General features: G+C 36.8%; 1 protein-coding gene across 1 annotated transcript; it reads right to left on the bottom strand.

The window, feature by feature from the left end:
* Nucleotides 1–377: 377 nt before the first annotated feature.
* LOC146526332 (uncharacterized) lies at nt 378–2,537 on the bottom strand. Its single transcript, XM_085207236.1, has one exon. It carries the CDS (start codon nt 2,535–2,537, stop codon nt 378–380), a length of 2,160 nt encoding a protein of 719 aa, XP_085063362.1.
* Nucleotides 2,538–22,742: the final 20,205 nt, after the last annotated feature.

Genomic DNA, 22,742 nt, shown 5'->3' with positions numbered 1-22,742 from the left:
GAGATCGCCGGCCACCAACATCTCCGCCGGACGAAATCGCTCTACCGTTTCCCCCAATCGTATAAGGAACTCTTCAAACTCCGCGAGAGTTCGATTGGGGGAAAAGTAGACCCCTACGACAACTCGGTTGCCGACAAGTGCGGCGACGCATCCCACACCTCTCTCTACACGTGAGAAAGGCGGGGAGCCCGCGGCGACCTGGGTGATAATAGTCACCACCCCGGTGTTGTCGGCTACCCAGTTGTCTCTGTCGGGAACGCTGTAGGGCTCCGAAACAACCGCCACCTGGATAGACCACTGCGCCAGGCTTTGGACCAATAAGTCCTGGGCCCTAGCACAGTGGTTAATGTTCGCATGCAACACGCGGAGAGCCATTATTAGTCTTCCATGTGTTGCACCTCCTCAGGCCCAGCTGGGATATTAGACCTGGCCGATGTTGCCGGCACTCGTCTGCGCTTTCCACCGTTATTGGTGCTAGCCTTTCCACAGGCAGCATTCCCCAACATGTGATTAGCGGGCCTTTGCGCCGCCTCACACACCGGACAATGAGGCTCTGCCGAACACGATCTCTGCTGATGCCCGGTCTGGCCACACTGGAAACACTGTTTGCTGCGGTCCACCTGGCTACTGCACTTCGCAGCCATGTGGCCCACTTCGTGGCAACGGAAACAACGTTGCGCACGGGGCATCAACAGCCTCACTCCAGCAGAGACGAAGCCAACAAGTAGTCTCGCCCCGCTAATCTTCTGCGCTGCGCCGACAGGACATCGGACCCATACTGTTCCTAGACCGGCCCGGTCCTGTCGGATCTCTCCGACTTTTATATTACCCGCAGCACAGCCGGAAACTCGGCTTATTGCCGCCGTCACGTCCTCAGCAGTGGCGGAGTCATCGAGGCCAAACACCCTCAATTCCGCACATTTCACTGGCCTCGACACCTGGACCTCTTCGGGGCTGAGAACCCCACGCAACTTCTCAGCTAGCGCATCCGCCTTCTCAGCAGTGTTGGCGCCAGGCATTCTAGCGCCTAGCATTCTAGCGCCAGTAGACGCAACACGGAATCTCAGGTCCTCTATACCCAGGTCTTCCAACTTTATACTTTCCTTGACCCGGGTAAGGACATCGCTATACGACATCTTGTCGGCGACGGCTGGCTGCAACTTAATCGTCACAACTTGCGATCTAGGACGACGCAACTTTGGCTCCTTTTGCGCTTTAGCCTTTTGCGCTTTCGGCTTAGGAGCTGGCTTTCTCTTCTTGGCCCCCTTCCGGGCTACTACAGTCCAGCCCTCAGACATATCAGCCGGAGCGGGTGGCAGAGGTCGAGGCTCAGTAGATGCGGTCTTCACCGGGCCTTTCTTCTTCTTGGCCTTTTTAGACCTTTGCTCCTTTGGTGCCGGATTAGCCGGCGCCATCAAAGTGGATGCGACAGGGTCCACTTGCGCCTGCTTTGGGCTATCCACCTTGCGCTTGTCCGCCGCTAGCGGAGGTCGCAGATTTCTCTCCGGTGGTAGCCGATCTTTAAAGGCTTCCAGCCTGGTGGAGACCATAGTGCCCACTATGTCCTCCACAGAAATAGACTCCGTGGGAGTGGGTCGCAAATCCGATGCTCTAGACCGCTCCAACTCTGCTCTCAAAAGGGCAAACTCCTTCCGCAACTCCACCAACTCCGACTGCAGTCGCGAGTTTGTTGCCTTGAGGATATCCACTTCCTCTGATGCCGTCCTCTTTGCCAGAGTATTAACGGCAGAAGAGATAACTCCGGCAGCGTCTTTAAGGGCCCTAGTAAATGTGCCCTTCAGATTCCCCGACTTGCAGGCGACTCTGTTGATTATAGCCAAGCTATCAGATACTTGGCTACGCAAGTCGAAGACCATGTGCTCCTCACCGCAAAGTTCCAGGGGCACATCCGAGAGTCTAGAACTTGCTCTAGTTTGTATCGCCGCGGAGATTTCAGCAACTTCCTCCTCCGCCCTCAGCCGGCGCTCCTCGCGCTTGGCATCGTTTAGCGCCTTCTTTCCAGCAGCTAGCCCTATATTCTCATCAGGAATATTTGGTACGACCACGACTCCCTCTGGCCGAAGCAACCTTCGCTTTCGGCTTGTCTCTGTCTCCCCATCTGCATCCGAGGATTCAGAGTTACTCTTCCTGTGATGGCGCCTCTTTCTGTCCTTTCGGAACTGCGCTTTAGCCCCCTCGATAGCATTGGAGCTATTCGACCCAACAGACATCACGCCATCGGCGTCTGACTCGGAAGCCGCCCAGAAACGGCCTCGCGACGAAAGTGACGACCTGGACCTACCTCTTATAATAGAGGCAACCTCCTCATGGTCCAGACGCTCTAACACGACTCGCGCATCCTTCAACCCCCCTCCTATTGGCACAAGTGCCGGACTTTTGCCCCTTTCGAGCAAAGTACTCCCTACGCCTTTCTCGGGCACAACTACTACTCCGCCCATCTCGGGCAACAACAGATCACCGCCCTCCTCGGGCCTCCCTACGTCATCATTTCGGGTTTTTAAGTTAACATTTTCCATTTTATTCCCACGAGTGTGGGGGAAAAACGGTCCATCCGAGCAGTGCCCCCTGTACTCGGATAAGCCTATTACGCCAGGGTGTCGGCCGGTACCCTGGCGGGACCAGCAGTAGCGACTGATCTCCCCATCAGCCATGAACCCCTCGCGCTGCTTCGCCGCTTGGGTTGGGGTAATTTTTTATAACACTGATTTTTTTATAACACTAATTTTTTATAACTGTAATAAATTTAATATATAAAAATTTAATATACTAATTTTATCATTATTTCTAATTTTTCACTGTTATAAATTATATTTTTATAAAAATTTAAATATAATTTTAAATTTTATTTTTTCTTATTAAAATTTTTTATAATAAATTTTATTTTATAAACAATATAAATTTTAAAAATTTTAAATTTAATTTTATATATATATATATATATATATAAATTTACCATTTAATTTAATATATATATATATATATATATATATATATATATTAAATTTAATTTAATATATATATATATATATATATATTAAATTAAATGGTAAAATAATTAAAATTAAAATAGATAAAACTAAAGCAATTACACCTCCTAATTTATTAGGAATTGATCGTAAAATTGCATAAGCAAATAAAAAATATCATTCTGGTTGAATATGAATTGGGGTAATTAAAGGATTAGCTGGAATAAAATTATCAGGATCTCCTAATAAATATGGATTTGTTAAAGTTAATAAAGATAAAAAAAAATTAATACAATAAATCCAATTAAATCTTTAAAAGTAAAAAATGGGTGAAATGGAATTTTATCTAAATTTCTATTAATTCCTAAAGGGTTATTAGATCCAGTTTGGTGAAGAAATAATAAATGAATTATAGTTAATATTAAAATAATAAATGGAAATAAGAAATGAAATGTATAAAATCGAGTTAAAGTTGCATTATCAACAGCAAATCCTCCTCAAATTCAATTTACTAATATATTTCCTAAATATGGAATTGCAGATAATAAATTAGTAATTACTGTAGCCCCTCAAAAAGATATTTGACCTCAAGGTAAAACATAACCTATAAAAGCTGTAGCTATTAGTAAAAATAAAATAATTACTCCCACTAGTCAAGTTATTTTTAAATTGAAAGATTCATAATAAATTCCTCGTCCAATATGTAAATAAATACAAATAAAAAAAAAAGATGCTCCATTAGCGTGTAAAGTACGAATTAATCATCCATAGTTAACATTTCGACAAATATAATTTACTCTATAAAAAGAAATATCAATATTTGCTGAGTAATATATAGTTAAAAATAATCCTGTAATAATTTGAATTATTAAACATAAAGCTAATAAAGATCCAAAATTTCATCATGAAGAAATATTAGATGGAGAAGGTAAATCAATTAAAGATCCATTAATAATTTTTATAATAGGATGAATTTTTCGAATTGGTTTAAATAAACTTATCATTAGTGATTAAAATTATATAATTGAACGTAAAGGTCCAAAAAAAATATTTGTAATTTTTACTACTGCAATAAGAGTAATAAATAGGTAAATAATTAATATTATTATTAAAAAATAAGTTTGTTCATTATATAATTTTGTTAAATTAAAATTATATTCATTATTTGAAAATATAAATAAATTAAAAAAATTTAATATTTCATCATTAAAATATAAATTTATTCAAAATAAATTATTTTTAAAATAAAATGATAATATAAATAAAAAAATAATTCTTAATAGTATTAAAATTTTATTAAAGATTGAAATTTTAAATAATTCATTAGAAGCAATTCTTGAAACATAAATGAATAGAACTAATAAACCCCCTAAAAAAATTAAGAATAAAATATATGAGAATCAATAAGTATTGATTATTATTCCAGATAAAATACAAGTTAATAAAGTTTGAATTAAAATAAATAATCCTATTGATAAAGGGTTATTAGTAAAAAATATAAAAAAAGAAATAAATATAATTAAATTAGATAAAAAAATTTTTATAATTTCAAAGAATAGTTTTTTTAAAAATAATAATTTTGGAGATTATAGATAAAGATAATCTTTTTCTTTGAAGTTTTTAAAGAAAAATCTTATTTTTGGTTTACAAGACCAAAGTTTTTTTTTAAACTATAAAAACAAATGATAAATATAAGTTTAATTATTATTATATTTTTTATTGGAAATATAATTTTTGTTTCAAAACAAAAACATTTATTAATTGTTTTAATAAGATTAGAATTTATTGTTTTAAGAATTTTTTTTTTATATTATTATATTTAATAATAGTTGATTATAATATATATATGCTAATGGTTTTTTTAGTTTTTTCAGTTTGTGAAGGGGCTTTAGGTTTATCAATTTTAGTTTCAATAATTCGAACTCATGGGAATGATTATTTTCAAAGTTTTAATTTAATTTAATGATAAAATATTTAATAATAATAATTTTTATAATACCAATATGTTTAAAATATAATATATTTTGAATGGTTCAGTTTATATTTATATTTATAATGTTTATATTTATAAATATAAGAGTTTCTATTATAATTTTTTTTAATTTAAGTTATATATTAGGTTGTGATATAATTTCATATGGGTTAATTTTATTAAGAATCTGAATTACATTTTTAATAATTATAGCTAGAGAAAGATTAAATAAAAATATTTTTTTTAAAAATTTATTTTTATTTAATATTATTTTTTTAATATTAATATTATATTTAACTTTTAGAACTATAAATTTATTTTTATTTTATTTATTTTTTGAGGGAAGATTAATTCCTACTTTAATATTAATTATTGGATGAGGGTATCAACCTGAGCGAATTCAAGCTGGTATATATCTTTTATTTTATACATTATTTGCTTCTTTACCTTTATTAATAGGAATTTTTTATATTTATAAGGAAATAAATTTTATAATTATATATATAATAAAATTTTATGATTATAATTTAATTATATTATATTTAAGATTAATTTTTGCTTTTTTAGTAAAAATACCTATATATTTTGTTCATTTATGATTACCAAAAGCTCATGTTGAAGCTCCTATTTCTGGCTCAATAATTTTAGCTGCAATTATATTAAAGTTAGGGGGATATGGATTATTACGAATATTAATAATTTTACAAAAAATAAATTTAAGATGAAGATATATTTGAGTAGTAATAAGATTAATTGGAGGATTTTTTATTAGATTAAAATGTTTTTGTCAAATTGATATAAAATCTTTAATTGCTTATTCTTCTGTAGCTCATATAAGATTAGTAATTGGGGGATTAATAACAATAAATTATTGAGGATTTTTAGGTTCTTATATTTTAATAATTGGTCATGGATTATGTTCTTCTGGAATATTTTGTTTATCTAATATTAATTATGAACGATTAAATAGACGAAGAATATTTATTAATAAAGGGATAATAAATTTTATACCTTCAATAAGATTGTGATGATTTTTATTAATATCTTCAAATATAGCAGCTCCTCCATCATTAAATTTAATAGGAGAAATTAGTTTAATTAATAGATTAGTTAGATGATCTTGGTGAAGAATAATTATACTTATAATAATTTCTTTTTTTAGAGCTGGATATAGATTATACTTATATTCTTTTACTCAACATGGAAAGTATAATATAAGAATTTATAGATTTTATAGAGGAACTTCTCGAGAATATTTAATATTAATATTGCACTGATTACCATTAAATATTTTAGTTATAAAAATTGATTATAGAATAATTTGATTTTACTTAAATAATTTAATAAAAATATTGATTTGTGGAGTCAAAAATATGATATTTATCATCATTTTAAGTTATTAAAAAATATTCTATTTGTCTTATTAGTTTTTTTTTTTATTTTTTTTTATATTAATTAATTTTTTTATAGTAATTTATTTTATTATAAATAATTTAGTAATTTTTTTTGAGTGAGAGATTATTTCTTTTAATTCTATAAGAATTGTTATATCAATTTTATTAGATTGAATATCATTATTATTTATAATATTTGTTTCTTTAATTTCTTCTTCAGTTATTTATTATAGAAAAAGATATATAAGATCAGAATTAAATTTAAATCGATTTATTTATTTAGTTTTAATATTTGTTTTTTCAATAATTTTGTTAATTATTAGACCAAATATAATTAGAATTTTATTAGGGTGAGATGGTTTAGGATTAGTTTCATATTGTTTAGTAATTTATTATCAAAATATGAAGTCTTATAATGCTGGAATATTAACAGCATTATCTAATCGAATTGGTGATGTAATAATTTTATTATTGATTTCATGAATAATAAATTATGGAAGTTGAAATTATATTTTTTATTTAAATTTAATAATACATGATTTTTCAATAAAATTTATTGGTTTATTAATTATTATTGCTGCTATAACAAAAAGAGCTCAAATTCCATTTAGTTCATGATTACCTGCTGCAATAGCAGCACCTACTCCTGTTTCTGCTTTAGTTCATTCTTCTACATTAGTAACAGCTGGGGTTTATTTATTAATTCGTTTTAATAATTTATTAGTTGAAATAATTTTTTTAAAAATTTTATTATTATTATCTTCTTTAACAATATTAATAGCAGGAATTTGTGCTAATTATGAGTTTGATTTAAAAAAAATTATTGCTTTATCAACATTAAGACAATTAGGTTTAATAATAAGAATTTTAAGAATAGGATTTAATGATTTAGCTTTTTATCATTTATTAACTCATGCTATATTTAAGGCTTTATTATTTATATGTGCTGGGGTAATTATTCATATAATAAATGATAATCAGGATATTCGAATAATAGGGGGAATTAGAATTTATATTCCAATAACTTCTTTATGTTTAAATATTTCAAATTTAGCTTTATGTGGAATTCCATTTTTAGCAGGTTTTTATTCTAAGGATATTATTTTAGAAATAGTAAGAATAAGAAATTTAAATATATTGATTTTTTTTTTATATTATTTTTCAACTGGATTAACAATATTTTACACTATTCGTTTATTAATATATTTAATAATTAATGATTTTAATTTATTATCAATTTATAATTTATATGATGAGGATTATACTATATTAAAAAGTATAATTATTTTATTATTTATAAGATTAGTTTCGGGGAGAATATTAAGATGAATAATTTTTTGTTATCCTTATATAATTTATTTGCCTTTTAATTTAAAAATAATAGTTATTTATGTGACTTTATTTGGTTTATTATTAGGTTATTTAATTAGAAACATAAAAATTTATTCATTAAATAAATTTTTATGTTTTTATGAATTAAGATATTTTTATGTTATAATATGATTTTTACCAAATTTATCTACATATGGGATAAATTATTTTTATTTAAAAATGGGGCAAATATTATATAAAAATATTGATTTAGGTTGAAGAGAAATATATAGAGGACAAGGATTATTTTATATTATAAAAAATAATTCTATTATTTATTATATTTATCAAATAAATAATTTTAAAATTTATTTATTTAGATTTATTTTATGAATAATATTTATATTTATTTTTTTAATAATTTAATTTAAATAGCTTAAATAAAGAGTATAATATTGAAGATATTAAGGTGATTAAAAAATCTTTAAATAAGAATTTATTTATAAAAAAAAATTTTTTATTTTTACAATGAAAATGTAATGTTTTAATAAACTATATAAATTAAATTAAAAGAAATATTAATGATAATAAATCACTAAAAATTAAGTTAGCAGCTTAATTATAATATATTTCTAATTGGAATTTTTATTCAATTTTATCATTAACAGTGATATACCTCTTTTTGGTTTCAATTAATAAATAAGGAGTTATTAACTCTATCTTTTAAGTCGAAATTAAATGCAAATTGCTTCTTATTTAAGATAAATTGAATAAAATTCAATATTTTTTGAATGCAAATCAAATGTTTAATTAAACTATAATCCTAATTTGATCAATTTAGTATATTTTGATTTCATTCATGATAAATTCCTAATAATAGTATTAAAATAAAAAAAAAACTTATTTTAAATCAAGATAAAAAATTTACTAAATAAAATGTTGGGATAATTGGAAAAATTAATGCAATTTCTACATCAAAAATTAAAAAAATTATTGTGATTAAAAAGAAATGTAAAGAAAATGGAATTCGAGCTAAAGATTTAGGGTCAAATCCACATTCAAATGGTGAACATTTTTCTCGGTCTAGAATTGATTTTTTTGAGATTAATAATGAAATTAATATGAAAATATTAGCAATTGTTATTATGATAAAAGATATTATTAATATTAATATAATTATTTATATTAAAATTATTAAACTTTTTGATTGGAAGTCAAATATACTAAATCCTATATCTTATAAAACAAAGTCGCTTTTTGTGTCTGTCTGAACTTTCTAACTCTTCTTCTTCTAAACCACCCAACGGATTTTCATGTGGTTTTCACCATTAGGTCGAGTATTTTTCAGGGAAGGTTTATATATAGTTTATTATTTGTACATTCTTATGTAAATTAACATAAATACGATAAATGTGTATAAAGTCCTACCCGCTGAGACACTTTGGCGCATGCGCTGCTTTAATGGTAAATACTACATGAAAAAAATGTACTGGAGTATTGTTCCTCTTAATAAGATCTACAAAAAAGTCCGCGATGGCATATACATATCTTTTAAGAATAACGTGTAGTGATCATATTTCTGTCTAAAAATAGTAATTTCAATATATTTTTTATTGTGAGGGATATTTTTCCATAATGGTATTAATCCTTATCCTTTAAAATACTTTATTAAATTTCTACGTTAAACGAAGATAAAATTTGCTTTTTAAACTATTTCGAAATTGCGAATAGTTTTAGAGAAAAACGCATTTAATTATTGACACATCACGCCGTTCACACATCAGCTGTATGTTACTCAAGTTTCACTTATCCCTTACTCTCAGCATATAAATAAGTATATTAGTTACGTTGGCCATTTAATGTAGATCAAAACTGTCATTTACTGTTTTTCATTTTAATAAGTACTTTAGAAGTTGTTACAATATCAAAAAATCCTTGATGCGAATACCCTCTTCAGCATTAACCACAAGCTCGAAAAAAAAACCCGCCTGCCTTTATAGCAACGAAGATTTAGATGCGTTTGCACGTATTGGATAATTCGAGTTGAATGTATTATTTAATGTCATTTAACTATCTAAAAATAGTAATTTAAATATATTTTAATAAGTACTTGAAAAGATTAGTATCACAGATATAAAATTACGGTACCTACTTAAAAATCCTTGCTGTGTAAAACAATTGGAAAATCCTTATTGAAACTACGAAAATGCGGGTTGCATTAGGGTTTAATTAATTTTCACATTATCTTAAGTGCTTTGCAAACCTACATTATATGAATATTCCAGTAGTAAAAGCGGGCGAAGCCGCAAGGGGGTCGCTAGTATATTATATAAATAATTAATTTAAAATTTAAAATAATTAATTAAATTAAAATCATTTTACTAAACCAGTTACTAAGGTTATTACTCCAATAGCTCCTGTTAAGGGTCAAGGTCTATAGTCAACTAAGTGATAGGGATGATTATGATTAGACATTAATTTTTTTTATGATTAGACATCAATTAATCATATTTATATATAAATAAAGTATGCATTATAATATGAGTTCTAGTAGCGACAGCACAAATAATGACACATTTCACCAGTGTGCTTCAACGGCATCCGATGACAGTTTCCATAGCATTCCTGACCCGGAGCCTCTTAATTCCTTGTTAAATTCCAAACTTAGTTCCTTTTCCAAAAACTTTAATGTCGTGCACATCAATGCGCAAAGTATTCCCGCCCATTATCCAGATTTACTCGACTCTTTTGACGTTACAAACATTCACGCATTACTTGTATCTGAGACGTTTTTGAAACCTTGCTTGCCTTCAACGGCTTATGCTTTACCAGGTTTCCATCTTATAAGGAATGATAGGACAGAAAAGGGTGGAGGGGGTGTAGCTATCTACCTTCGTAGTCACATTCCCTTTACTATTTTAGATAAATCCCCTTCAGCCTACTCGAATTCCTTAGAGCATATAATTATTGAAGTTCTGTTTGGCTCGCTAAAGCTTTTACTTGGTGTCTTTTATAGTCCTACGCTACACATAAACTATTTTGATTTATTTGAGACTCTCCTAGAAAAATATATTCCTGGAGTTGATCATACTATTATAATGGGTGATTTTAATACATGTTTGATTAAAAAAGACACACGCGCAAATCGACTCAAAACTATAATTGACAGTTCCAACCTTGAAATACTACCCTCCAATGCAACCCATCTATTCCCTGGCTGTGCGCCTTCCTTACTAGACCTTATGATAGTCTCTTCAACAGAGAATGTTGCTACATTTGGCCAAATATCAGCTGATGCCTTTTCGTATCACGACTTAATTTATCTATCCTATAAAATCCGCCCACCTAAGCTTAAACCTACAGTGGTGATGCGAAGATGCTTTAATAGCATAGACAATGAAAAATTCATGCATGATTTAAATTGTATCGACTGGGATTGTATATTTGGCGCTAAGTCTGTCAACGACCAAATAAACATCTTTAATTCCCTTTTGATCGAACTATTTGATATTCATGCACCTCTTAGGCCTATTAAATTAAAACATCTCCCCGCTCCGTGGTTGACTAAGGATATTAAGCTACTTATGGCCAAACGCAATACTGCAAAGTCCAAATACAAGAAAAATCCTACTAATGAAAACTTGCATAAGTACAAAATACTACGGAACAGATGCAATAGGACTTGCAGAGATGCTCGGCGTAGCTACATTCACGCATCAATTGACAGCAACAACTCTAAAAAAACTTGGAAATTTCTGGACGCGATGGGTATAGGCGGAAGGCGTACAAAACATTCATCTGTCATAAGCAAATGCATGGATTTAGAAAGCCTAAATAGGTTTTTCTCAACTGTCAATCGGATGAATAGTAATACCAAAATGAACACCCTCCAATCACTATCACTACTTCCTGATCCTTTAACTATCCCCTTTCTATTTACATCTGTTACTCCAGCAGAAGTACGAAGGCATGTGATGGCTATCAAATCTGATGCGACAGGTAGCGACAACATAAGCCGACGCATGATTTTGTTAACCCTTAATTCAGTTCTTCCTATCCTATGTCACATTTTCAACTGCTCCTTATCCTCTTGCGAATTTCCTGATGCTTGGCGTCATGCATTAGTGATCCCTATTCCAAAAATATCCAACCCCACTTCCTTTTCAAACTATCGTCCAATTTCCATACTTCCTTTCCTTTCCAAAGTACTTGAACGCATTGTGCACGACCAGCTATACCTGTTCCTATATAAAAACAATATCCTGTCCTCTTTCCAGTCCGGCTTCCGTCCTGGCCATAGTACAGTTACAACACTCAACAAAGTATGTGATGACATTAGACATGGCACTGATAACCAACAGGTTACTGTACTTGCGTTATTGGATTTTTCTAATGCGTTCAATACAGTTGACTTCGACATCCTTTTAGCAATTCTAAGGTCCATTAACATTTCTTCAAAAGCTACTGAATGGTTTTCCTCATATCTTCACGGCCGCACTCAAAGCATTAAGCATGACGGGAAGCATACTTCTCAATGTCATTTAGGCGCTGGCGTACCGCAAGGAGGTGTGCTGTCTCCCTTACTGTTCTCCATTTTTATTAACAATCTCACTCCACATATATCAACATCTTATCATCTCTACGCCGACGATTTACAAATTTATAAGACGGTACCTGCTAATGACACGCCCAGAGCGATAGATGAAATTAATTCCAATTTACAATTAATTAGTTCTTGGAGTAAATCGTTCGGACTATCTATTAACCCAAGTAAATCTAATGTATGTATGTTTGGGCATCCTAAGCAGTTATTTAAAATAAAACCAAATCTCCCTCAAATCCTTTTTGACAATGTCTGCTTAGAGGTTAGTGATAGTGTCAAGAACTTAGGAGTCAGAATGGACAGCACATTTTCTTGGTCGCCTCAAATTGCCGAGCTCAGCCGTAAGATCTTCTGTGCTATAAGAAGTTTGAGAAGATGGAAGAACCTACTACCATTAAAGACTAAAATCTCATTGGCTCAAACTCTTCTTCTCCCTATACTTGATTATGCCGACTCGTGTTACTTAGATTTATCTCAACAACTACTAAATAAGTTTGAACGGATGCAGAATCTTATAATCCGATTTATCTTTGGATTGCGAAAGTTTGATCACGTAACACAATACCGTACTCAGCTTAAATGGCTCACTGTAAAAGACCGACGACAATTACACTCTCTCACTCTCCTTTTCACAATCCTTTACCACCCTGTCACTCCTTCGTACCTCAAAGAACGGTTTAAGTTCTTGGGGTCGAACGCCCTCCACTCCCAACACCTTCGTTCCTGCAACAACAACCTCCTAGAAATCCCCTCATGTCACACTAAATGCTATGGAGACTCTTTTACTGTCCAAACAGTAAAACTCTGGAATGCTCTGCCAGGTGAAGTTAGACGATCTCCGTCAGTAAATATTTTTAAGCGTAGGCTTAAAAATTACTACTTAGAAAAATATTTAAAATAAAGTATCATAATATGTACGTATGTATACATTTCCGTATTATTTTAATATGTATGTATGTATGTGTCTATGTATGTATGTATGTATGTATGTGTATGTATGTATGTATGTATGTAGTTTGTGTGTATATGTTTCTATTTTTGTATGTATGTGTATTAAATAAATATATATATATTATTTATTTAATTATATATATTTTTTTTTTACTTTGTTAAATAATACTTTTTGCGCTACTACTTACTACTATAATTTCTTGCATAAGTCCTGCACTTTTAATGGTTGCCTGTAAGAGATCACTTGCAGTGATAAGGCCGCCATTGCACATGTTAATTTAAGTACCTATGTATCCTTCTTTTTCTTTTTCTTTTCCTTCTTTTTTTTTTCTGTGTAAATTTTATATGTATATATTTTCTTTTCATGTGCAATAAAGTATTATTATTATTATTATTATTATAATTTACTTCTCTAGAATAAAGAGTTCTTAAAATAGAAATTACATAAGATTGAATAATTGCTACGGCAATTCAAGAATTAATAATAAAATTTGAACAATAATTAAAATAATTAATAAATAATTAAGTATATTAATACCTGTATTACTTAATAAAGTTAAAAGTAAATGACCTGCAATTATATTAGCTGTTAATCGAACTGCTAAAGTTCCAGGTCGAATAATATTACTAATAGTTTCAATTAGTACTATAAAAGGTATTAAAATAGTTGGTGTTCCCTGAGGAATTATATGAATAAATATATGTTGTGTATTATTTAATCATCCATAAATTATAAATCTTAATCATAATGTTAAAGATAATGAAAGGGATATATTAAGATGACTTGTTCTAGTAAAAATATATGGGAATAAACCTAAAAAAATATTAAATAAAATAAAAAAGAATAATGAAATAAAAATAAAAGTTGATCCATTAATTCTATTTGGTTCTAATAAAGTTTTAAATTCATTATGAAGTTTATTAGAAATAAAATTTCATAATAAATAATGACGATTAGGAAAAAATCAGAAATATAAAGAAATAAATAATAATCCAATAAATGTTCTAATTCAATTAAATGGGAAATTAAATAAATTTGTTGAAGGATCAAAAATTGAAAAAAGATTATTTATCATTTTCAACAATTTTTTTTGAAATTATTTTTATTAATTTTTTTAAAATTAAAATTATTTTTATAATTAAAAATAAAATAATTTATAATTATAAAACTAATAAAAATAGAAATAAAAAATAATAATGAAATTATTCAATTGATAGGTATTATTTGAGGAATAAAAGAATATTACAAAAAGTAATAATTTAAATTTGACATATTTATGTTATTTATTAACTAATTCTTTATCATTAGAAGTAAATGCTAATTCACTATAAAATGGTTTAAGAGACCAGTACTTGCTTTCAATCATCTAATGAATAATTATTAATTCAATTAATAAAGTTTTTTATAGGGATTCTTTCAATAACAATAGGTATAAAACTATGATTTGCCCCACAAATTTCAGAACATTGACCATAATAAATTCCAGGACGATTAATAAAAAATCTAGTTTGATTTAATCGTCCTGGATTAGCGTCAATTTTTACTCCTAATGATGGAATTGTTCAAGAGTGAATTACATCTGTAGCTGTAACTAAAATACGAATTTGATTATTTATAGGTAAAATAATTCGATTATCAACATCTAAAAGTCGAAAATTATTTAAATTTTCATTAGATTGAATGAAAAATATATGAATCAAATTTATAGCGGTTGAGATGTGATACCACTATTTAATATGATCTTATTTATTTTACACTAAATGAGTAAAATTAAAAATCCAAATTTTGTGGAGAAATTGTCCAAATTTATTTAACTCACAGATACGTGAAGAGAAAATAATCACAGAAGGAAATAAAGAAATTTAAATAAATACCAATAGAAAATACAAGCTAAACTAGCTCGTAATAGCAAGAAGTTAAGGTTGAGAATTGAATGCAAGCTAAGAGAGCAATGGATACACAAGTGAATGTCGCAAGCGATTCTAGCCGACTCTTTAAACGTGGCGATGCTGGCTAGCAGCCTACGACAGGCATAGCAAAAAAACTCGGAACAGGTTTGAATTGTTCCAATGCGCTGCGTGCGGATGATTCTAGTAAATGTAATAATATTAATTTTGAATAAGTAATGTTCCCTACAGTACTCCCCCCCAGAGACCTGGTTAAGGGCGATAGTAGTCTGGAAACTTGACTCTTCTTCCGCTTCTTGTCCGCTTCTCAAGTGTCTGCTCCACGTCAGATTGAGAGATAGCCTTTGGTGCTGTTATTATCCTCTTTGATGCAGGAACGGCCTCTCTCGTAACATATGCGGGCTTGATCCTGTCCACACTAACGTTATTAGGCTTACCACATATGTCTATTTTGAAATATTTAGGAGTCCTCTTGAGAACCTTGTATGGGCCTGCATAAGGTGGTTCCAGTGGTTTGCGGACGTGGTCCTGCCGTAAAAAAACATGTGTTGTCTCTGCAAGGTCAGCTGGCATATAAAAAGGATCTGTCCTATGCCATGACGTGGGCTTCGGTGAGAGTCGTGCCATACCAGCACGAAGACGAGTGACCAGATTTGTGATATCTGCTGTCCTGTAATCCTCCGAGGGTGCAAGAAATTGCCCTGGAAGTCGAAGGGGCTCCCCGTAGACCAGCTCAGCCGCTGAAGCCTGAATATCATCCTTCCAAGCGCTACGGATGCCCAGCAGCACTAAGGGAAGTGCTTCCGTCCAGGTCGAAGAGGGATGGCACATGATAGCTGCCTTCAGCTGACGATGGAGTCTCTCGATCAAGCCGTTGGAAGCTGGATGATACGAAGTAGTCGTAAAGTGATGTGCACCAACCATGGCTGATAGTGCCTTGAAGAGATGCGACTCGAATTGCCGACCCCTATCGGTTGTAATTCGAAGAGGGCAACCAAATCTTGCTATCCAACCAGAGAGAAGAGCGGCAGCACAGGAATCAGCTGTGATGTCCTTAAGTGGGAATGCCTCAGGCCATCGTGTGAAACGGTCGATGACAGTAAGGCAATATCTGAAATCAGACGAAATAGTTAAAGGTCCGACGATGTCGAGGTGGATGTGTGCAAACCTCGATGTAGGAGTTGGAATTGAGGATAAGGGAGCAAGGGTATGACGGTGAACTTTGCTCTTTTGACAAAGTACACACTCTCGTGTCCACTCTCTACAGTCTTTGCGAATCCCTGGCCATACGAATCTCTGTGTAACCAGCCGCACTGTAGCTGTCCTACCAGGATGGCTCAAGCTGTGTGAAGTTTCAAAAACTTGTCGGCGAAACTTCTCAGTAATGAACGGGCGCGGAGAAGACATTGATACGTCACAGTATAACTTATGGTTAGAGTCTGGCAAATCTACCTTAGCCAGTTTTAACGATGAGCCTTTTTGAAGCAGACCTAGCAGTTCAGGATCAGTATCTTGAGCAAGTGCTAGAGCCTGGTAATCAATAGATCGACTCACCTCTTCCAGTCGTGACAGAGTATCAGCCACTACGTTCAAACGTCCTGGTAAGTATTGAATAATAGTTGTGAACTGAGAAATATAATCAAAGTACCGATATTGGCGCGGTGAGCATTTCTCCCTGTTAATGTTGAATGCATATGTGAGAGGTTTATGATCCGTATGAATCACGAAGTTTCGAGCCTCAACCATGTGTCGAAAATATTTAATGGCTTCATAAATGGCTAACAGTTCTCTGTCGTAAGGACTATACTTCTTCTGCGCAGATGTTAATTTTTTAGAAAAGAAACCAAGAGGTTGCCATACGTTATTAACACGTTGTTGAAGAACTGCTCCAATTCCGACATCAGAAGCATCAGTGGCAATAGCTAGCTCTGCAGAAGGATCTGGGTGAGCCAGTAATGTGGCTTGAGATAAACAAGTCTTACATTTTTGAAAGGCTTCCATCATCTCCGGCGTCATAGTGATCGGCTTAGCTCCTTTCATCTTAGGTCCTAGAAGCGCAGCATCTAATGGTGCTTGGATATTTGCGGCATCGGGAATAAAACGCCGATAAAAATTGAACATACCGAGGAAACGTCGTAATTCCTTAGCAGTTTTCGGCACACTGCACTCCTCTATGCTCTTTACGTTCGTCTCTAAAGGTTGAGTCCCAGAACCTGACACTAGGTAACCAAGAAATTTTACCTGTCGCTGCCCGAAGACTCACTTGGATGTGTTTATCAAAACACCATACTTTTTGAGCCTGGTGAAGAGTAATCTGATGTGGCGCTGATGTTGTTCTTCAGAACTGGAAAATACCAAAATGTCGTCTAAGTAACCAAAACAAAAGTCATCAAAATCACGTAGCACTTCGTCCATGAACCTCTGAAAGGTTTGTGCTGCATTGCGCAGTCCGTAGGTCATGTACGGGAACTCGAAAAGTCCAAAAGGAGTTATAATGGCTGTTTTGTGGATATCATTGACGTGTACTGGTATTTGATTGTACGCCTTGACTAGATCGATAGTTGAAAATACTGTACAACCAGAGAGTTGGTAGGAAAAATCCTGGATATGGCGTATCGGATACCTGTCAGGTACTGTGCGAGCATTGAGTGCCCTATAATCACCACATGGTCTCCATCCGTCGTCCTTCTTCTTAACTAAGTGCAGAGCGGACGACCACGAACTGTTAGAGGAGCGGGCAGTTCCCTGTGACAGCATATCGTCAAATTCTTTTTTGGCTGCTTTCAGTCTAACTGGGTCTAAACGACGAGGTCTACTGGTAACCGGTGGTCCGGGAATGGTTTTGATGTAATGCACGGTATTATGCTTAGGTAAGGAAGACGTACCTGATGGTCTCGTTACCTCTGGAAACTCATGAAGCAGCTGATGGTATTTTGATTCTCCCGAAATGGCTTTGACTGACGCAAGGTCATCGGAGATATTTTCTTTTATTGCTTGCACTGACAGAGTGGTATTTCCATCGACGAGTCGCTGACATCTGCAATCTACAAGAAGATTGTAAAATATCAAAAAATCTACGCCGATAATGGGCTTTGAAACATCAGCGATGGTAAATTTCCAGGTGAAAGTACGTTTCAGTCCTAGGTCTAAGTGCAATAATGTAGGACCGTAAGTATGAATGACTGTACCGTTCGCCGCCATAAGTTCATACTTTGTCTTGGTACAGGGCGCCTTGGTAGCCAACCGTGGAAAAACGCAGAGATCCGAGCCAGTATCAATGAGGAAAAGCATTTTTGAAATACGGTCGGTAATGAAAAGACGGCCTGTAGGTAAAGGGCAGACGTTGGCCGCTACTTCCGGCTGCCCAGAGAGTTTTCCGACTCTCCGTAACTACATGGCTGCACACATTTTTTAGCATTTGAACCAAATTTAAAATGGTACCAACATTTTTGCTGGGTAGTCGACTTCCTGCGATGTCTGGAATGGCTCCGGGAACGCTCTTTAAATTTTGATGAGACCGAGTTGTGACGTACGTGGGTCGAGAGTTCCGATACCTGCTTGGTCAGGAGTTGGATCTGCTTGGCCATTTCTTCCAACATGGAGGATGCAGGGGGTGTGGCCATCGCAGATGTGCTTGCGACCTGTGGTGATGAGGGTGCTATCTCATGCACTTTGTCTGCCAGGTCAGCTAATTTTTCGATAGGCAGATCAGGCTGTGAAGCTATAACCGTTTGAATGTTTTGTGGTAACCTACTCGACCATAATGTTTTTAAAAAATCCTTGGGGACAGATGAACCCGCAAGATCTTGCATGTATCGCAGAAACTGTGATGGCTTGCGATCACCTAGCTGCTCGTGCCTCAGCTATTCAATTCAGTTAAATTCAGTTGAAACTGGTGTCGATCGTTCGGGCTTCGAGGGGCCTTCAAGGTGGTATACAACCCGCGGGAATGCGCGGGAAGGTGCCGGCGGTTAGTGGCGAAAACCGATTTTTTCAGTTTTCCCCGCTCGGATTCAGTTGAAACTGGTGTCGATCGTTCGGGCTCCGAGGGGCCTTCAAGGTGGTATACAACCCGAAGTTGGAAGGTGAAGGTGCGGGTGGTAAGTGGCGAAAACCGATTTTTTCACTTTTCCCCGCTCGGATTCAGTTGAAACTGGTGTCGATCGTTCGGGCTCCAAGGGGCCTTCAAGGTGGTATACAACCCGCGGGAATGCGCGGGAATGCGCGGGAAGGTGCCAGCGGTAAGTGGCGAAAACCGATTTTTTCCAACCCGCGGGAATGCGCGGGAAGGTGCGGGCGGTAAGTGATGAAAACCGATTTTTTCCAACCCGCGGGAATGCGCGGTAAGGTGCCGGCGGTAAGTGGCGAAAACCGATTTTTTCCAACCCGCGGGAATGCGCGGGAAGGTGCCGGCGGTAAGTGGCGAAAACCGATTTTTTCCAACGCGCGGGAATGCGCGGGAAGGTGCTGGCGGTAAGTGGCGTGACAAGCCGTGGTCAAGGCTATGGCCGGCAGCGAGACGTCGTGGGATGCGGTCTCATCCTTCTGCGAGGCAGTGGTGCTCGAGAAGGAGTCGGCGGAACGGGCGAGGGAGGCTTTTGCCGAAGTCGCCATCCACCGTAAGAGACCGGGTCGCCGGAGGGCAGCACACGATCGCCGCCTTTCGCCCTAATGTGCTAGAGGGCGTTCAGCTTGGGGAAGCTGGCCGCCTACCAACCTGGCCCGAGTAGGCGCGCACAGGTTGCTCCCGCGCGCTACTCCGAGCAGGCCGTCGAGGGTGCCCACACACCCTTGACTCCGCGACGTGCCTTGCAGGCTCTCGCCGCCGCGTTTCGCGGAAGACTCACGTCCCCGTGTCTCGCGGCCAGTGGCGGTCGAGGAGGAACACCGTGAGGTTTTAGTGGGTATTGGGATTGGCCTTCAGCCGGTCCACGAGTCCCACATAACCCGCTCGAGTCCCCACTCGGGCCGGTATCCGTAAAAGGATTTAAAAATAAAAAAAAAAAAAAAAAAGGTTAGGTTAGGTTGGGGTGCTTGGTCGGATAACCTCCTCGTGTGTTCGCTCGCTGTTGGCCCTTTCTCGAATGCTTGTCATTCGGGGGGGACGAACAGTGTGCGGGTCGGTGCACCCTGGGCGGCGAGTAATTGGTGTCCACAGGATTCGTCCTTGGGTAATGATTGCTCGCTGGCTAATAATCCGACGTGGTTCTCCGCGTGTCCTCTGTCATGCAGAGGTCACAGTGTGAGGAACCGGAGGGCGTGGTGTGTACTCACCCTACCGCCACGCAGGTGCAGTGATGTGCCTGCGCCGAATATATCGGAACTCCACTCTTGGTTGCGGTCATGTCTCGTAATCAGGAGTGGAACCGAGGGCCTTGCCTTTACCGGCCGGGCTGTGAGGAAGAACACCTCTATAAAAATTACCCCAACCCAAGCGGCGAAGCAGCGCGAGGGGTTTATGGCTGATGGGGAGATCAGTCGCTACTGCTGGTCCCGTCAGGGTACCGGCCGACACCCTGGCGTAATAGGCTTATCCGAGTACAGGGGGCACTGCTCGGATGGACCGTTTTTCCCCCACACTCGTGGGAACAACATGGAATTTCTAAAAACAAAAAACCAAAACGGTGAGGTGGAGTGTGTTGAGCCCGAGAAGGGCGGCGATGTGATGTTGCCTGAGAAGGGAGGAGTAGATGTGCTTAAGGCGGAGGAAGTTGTTGGTGTTGTTGCGGCGTCTCGAAGAGTGTCTGTTTCGAGTGTCGCTGCGCAGGGGTCAGTTGGTGATGGCCAGAACGTAGGAGTGTGGAAGGAGCCGAGAGTGGTTCTGACCAGATTGGACGTTGATGACGGAATGTCGACTGTCGGTAGTGTCAGGTCGAGACGAGGGTCCGGATCATCATATGGACGGTTGTGGGGAGTGTTGGAGTCAAAGGACTCAGATACTGAAAGTTTTGTGTCGATGGTGTCAGAGAAGTCAAGGACACGGGCACAATACCTGAAGGACAGGCGGAAGAGGCCTCGGAAGCCGATCGATCAGTCGGGGTCTTCTGGTGAAGGAGAGCCAGATAGACCGGCGCCAAAAGTGGTTGCCATGAGGAGACGGAAAGGTCTCGGTGAGGCAGAAAGGAAGGAGTTGCCGCTGAGGTCAGAACAGGAGGTGTCTGACAGCGCTGCGGCCGTACTGGCCAGGGCTAGCTCCAGGCTCTCGGACATGTCTCTACCATCCGAGAAAGAGCAGGACGAAGCCATACTTGCGTCTGACCTACAAAATCAGGTGGTGGACAGCCTAGCGGTGATAAGGAAGGTTGCCAGCAGATCGGGAAACCTTAAAGGAACTTTCACCAAGGCCTTTTGACGGATACCGGCCCGAGTGGGGACTCGAGCGGGTTATGTGGGACTCGTGGACCGGCTGAAGGCCAATCCCAATACCCATTAAAACCTCACGGTGCTCCTCCTCGACCGCCACTGGCCGCGAGACACGGGGACGTGAGTCTTCCGCGAAACGCGGCGGCGGGAGCCTGCAAGGCACGTCGCGGAGTCAAGGGTGTGTGGGCACCCTCGACGGCCTGCTCGGAGTAGCGCGCGGGAGCAACCTGTGCGCGCCTACTCGGGCCAGGTTGGTAGGCGGTCAGCTTCCCCAAGCTGACCGCCCTCTAGCACATTAGGGCGGAAGGCGGCGATCGTGTGCCGCCCTCCAGCGACCCGGTCTCTTACGGCGGATGGCGACTTCGGCAAAAGCCTCCCTCGCCCGTTCCGCCGACTCCTTCTCGAGCACCACTGCCTCGCAGAAGGATGAGACCGCATCCCACGACGTCTCGCTGCCGGCCATAGCCTTGACCACGGCCGGCAGGGAAAGGTCGTCCCCTATGACGTCGCGCAAAGCGCGACGTTGAGACGCCCAGGCTGAGCACACCTCCAACGTGTGCTGGGCCGTCTCATCGAGGCAGTCGTCGCAGTGGTGGCAGCGAGCGTCGGGCTCCCTCCCGGCGATCCGACACAAGTAACCCCCGAAGCAGCCATGCCCCGTGAGCACCTGTGTCATGCGGAAGGTTAGGACGCCGTGACGCCGCGCTAACCACTGGCGGAACACTGGACGAACAGCCTCGATCGTCCTCAGGCCGGCAGTTGGTGTTGCCAGCCGAGTTTCCCACAACTCCATTGCGGCTACCCGCACCTCCTCAGTGCGTGCCTGGCTTGCCGGTTCCCCGGACACTAGGCCTATTATTTCTTCATTTGGTTCATATATTTCATTATTTTCCATAATTTTAATTATTATTATTATTTGAGAATCAATAATTAATCAACGAATAATCCTATTTTCATTAAATATACCATCCTCTATTGAATGATATCAAAATTTACCTCCTTCTGAACATTCTTATAATGAACTTCCTATTTTAAGAAATTTCTAATATGGCAGATTATATGTAATGGATTTAAACCCCATTTATAAAGGAATATCCTTTTTTTAGAAATGGCAACCTGATCTAATTTAAATTACCAAAATAGAGCTTCGCCATTAATAGAACAAATTATTTTTTTTCATGACCATACATTAATTATTTTAATTATAATTACAATTTTAGTAGCATATTTAATAATAAATTTATTTTTCAATA

The sequence above is a fragment of the Heliconius melpomene genome, unplaced genomic scaffold, assembly GCF_056956725.1.
Source record: "Heliconius melpomene rosina isolate 202511_hmr_F unplaced genomic scaffold, ASM5695672v1 ptg000094l, whole genome shotgun sequence".
NCBI classification, from domain to species: domain Eukaryota; kingdom Metazoa; phylum Arthropoda; class Insecta; order Lepidoptera; family Nymphalidae; genus Heliconius; species Heliconius melpomene.
The sequence above is the reverse complement of the archived record's forward strand: the minus strand, read 5'-3'. Positions and strand labels throughout refer to the sequence as shown.

Coding starts and splice junctions, on each gene's coding strand:
- LOC146526332 (XM_085207236.1), bottom strand. CDS start 2,537: ATGGAAAATGTTAACTTAAAAACCCGAAATGATGACGTAGGGAGGCCC.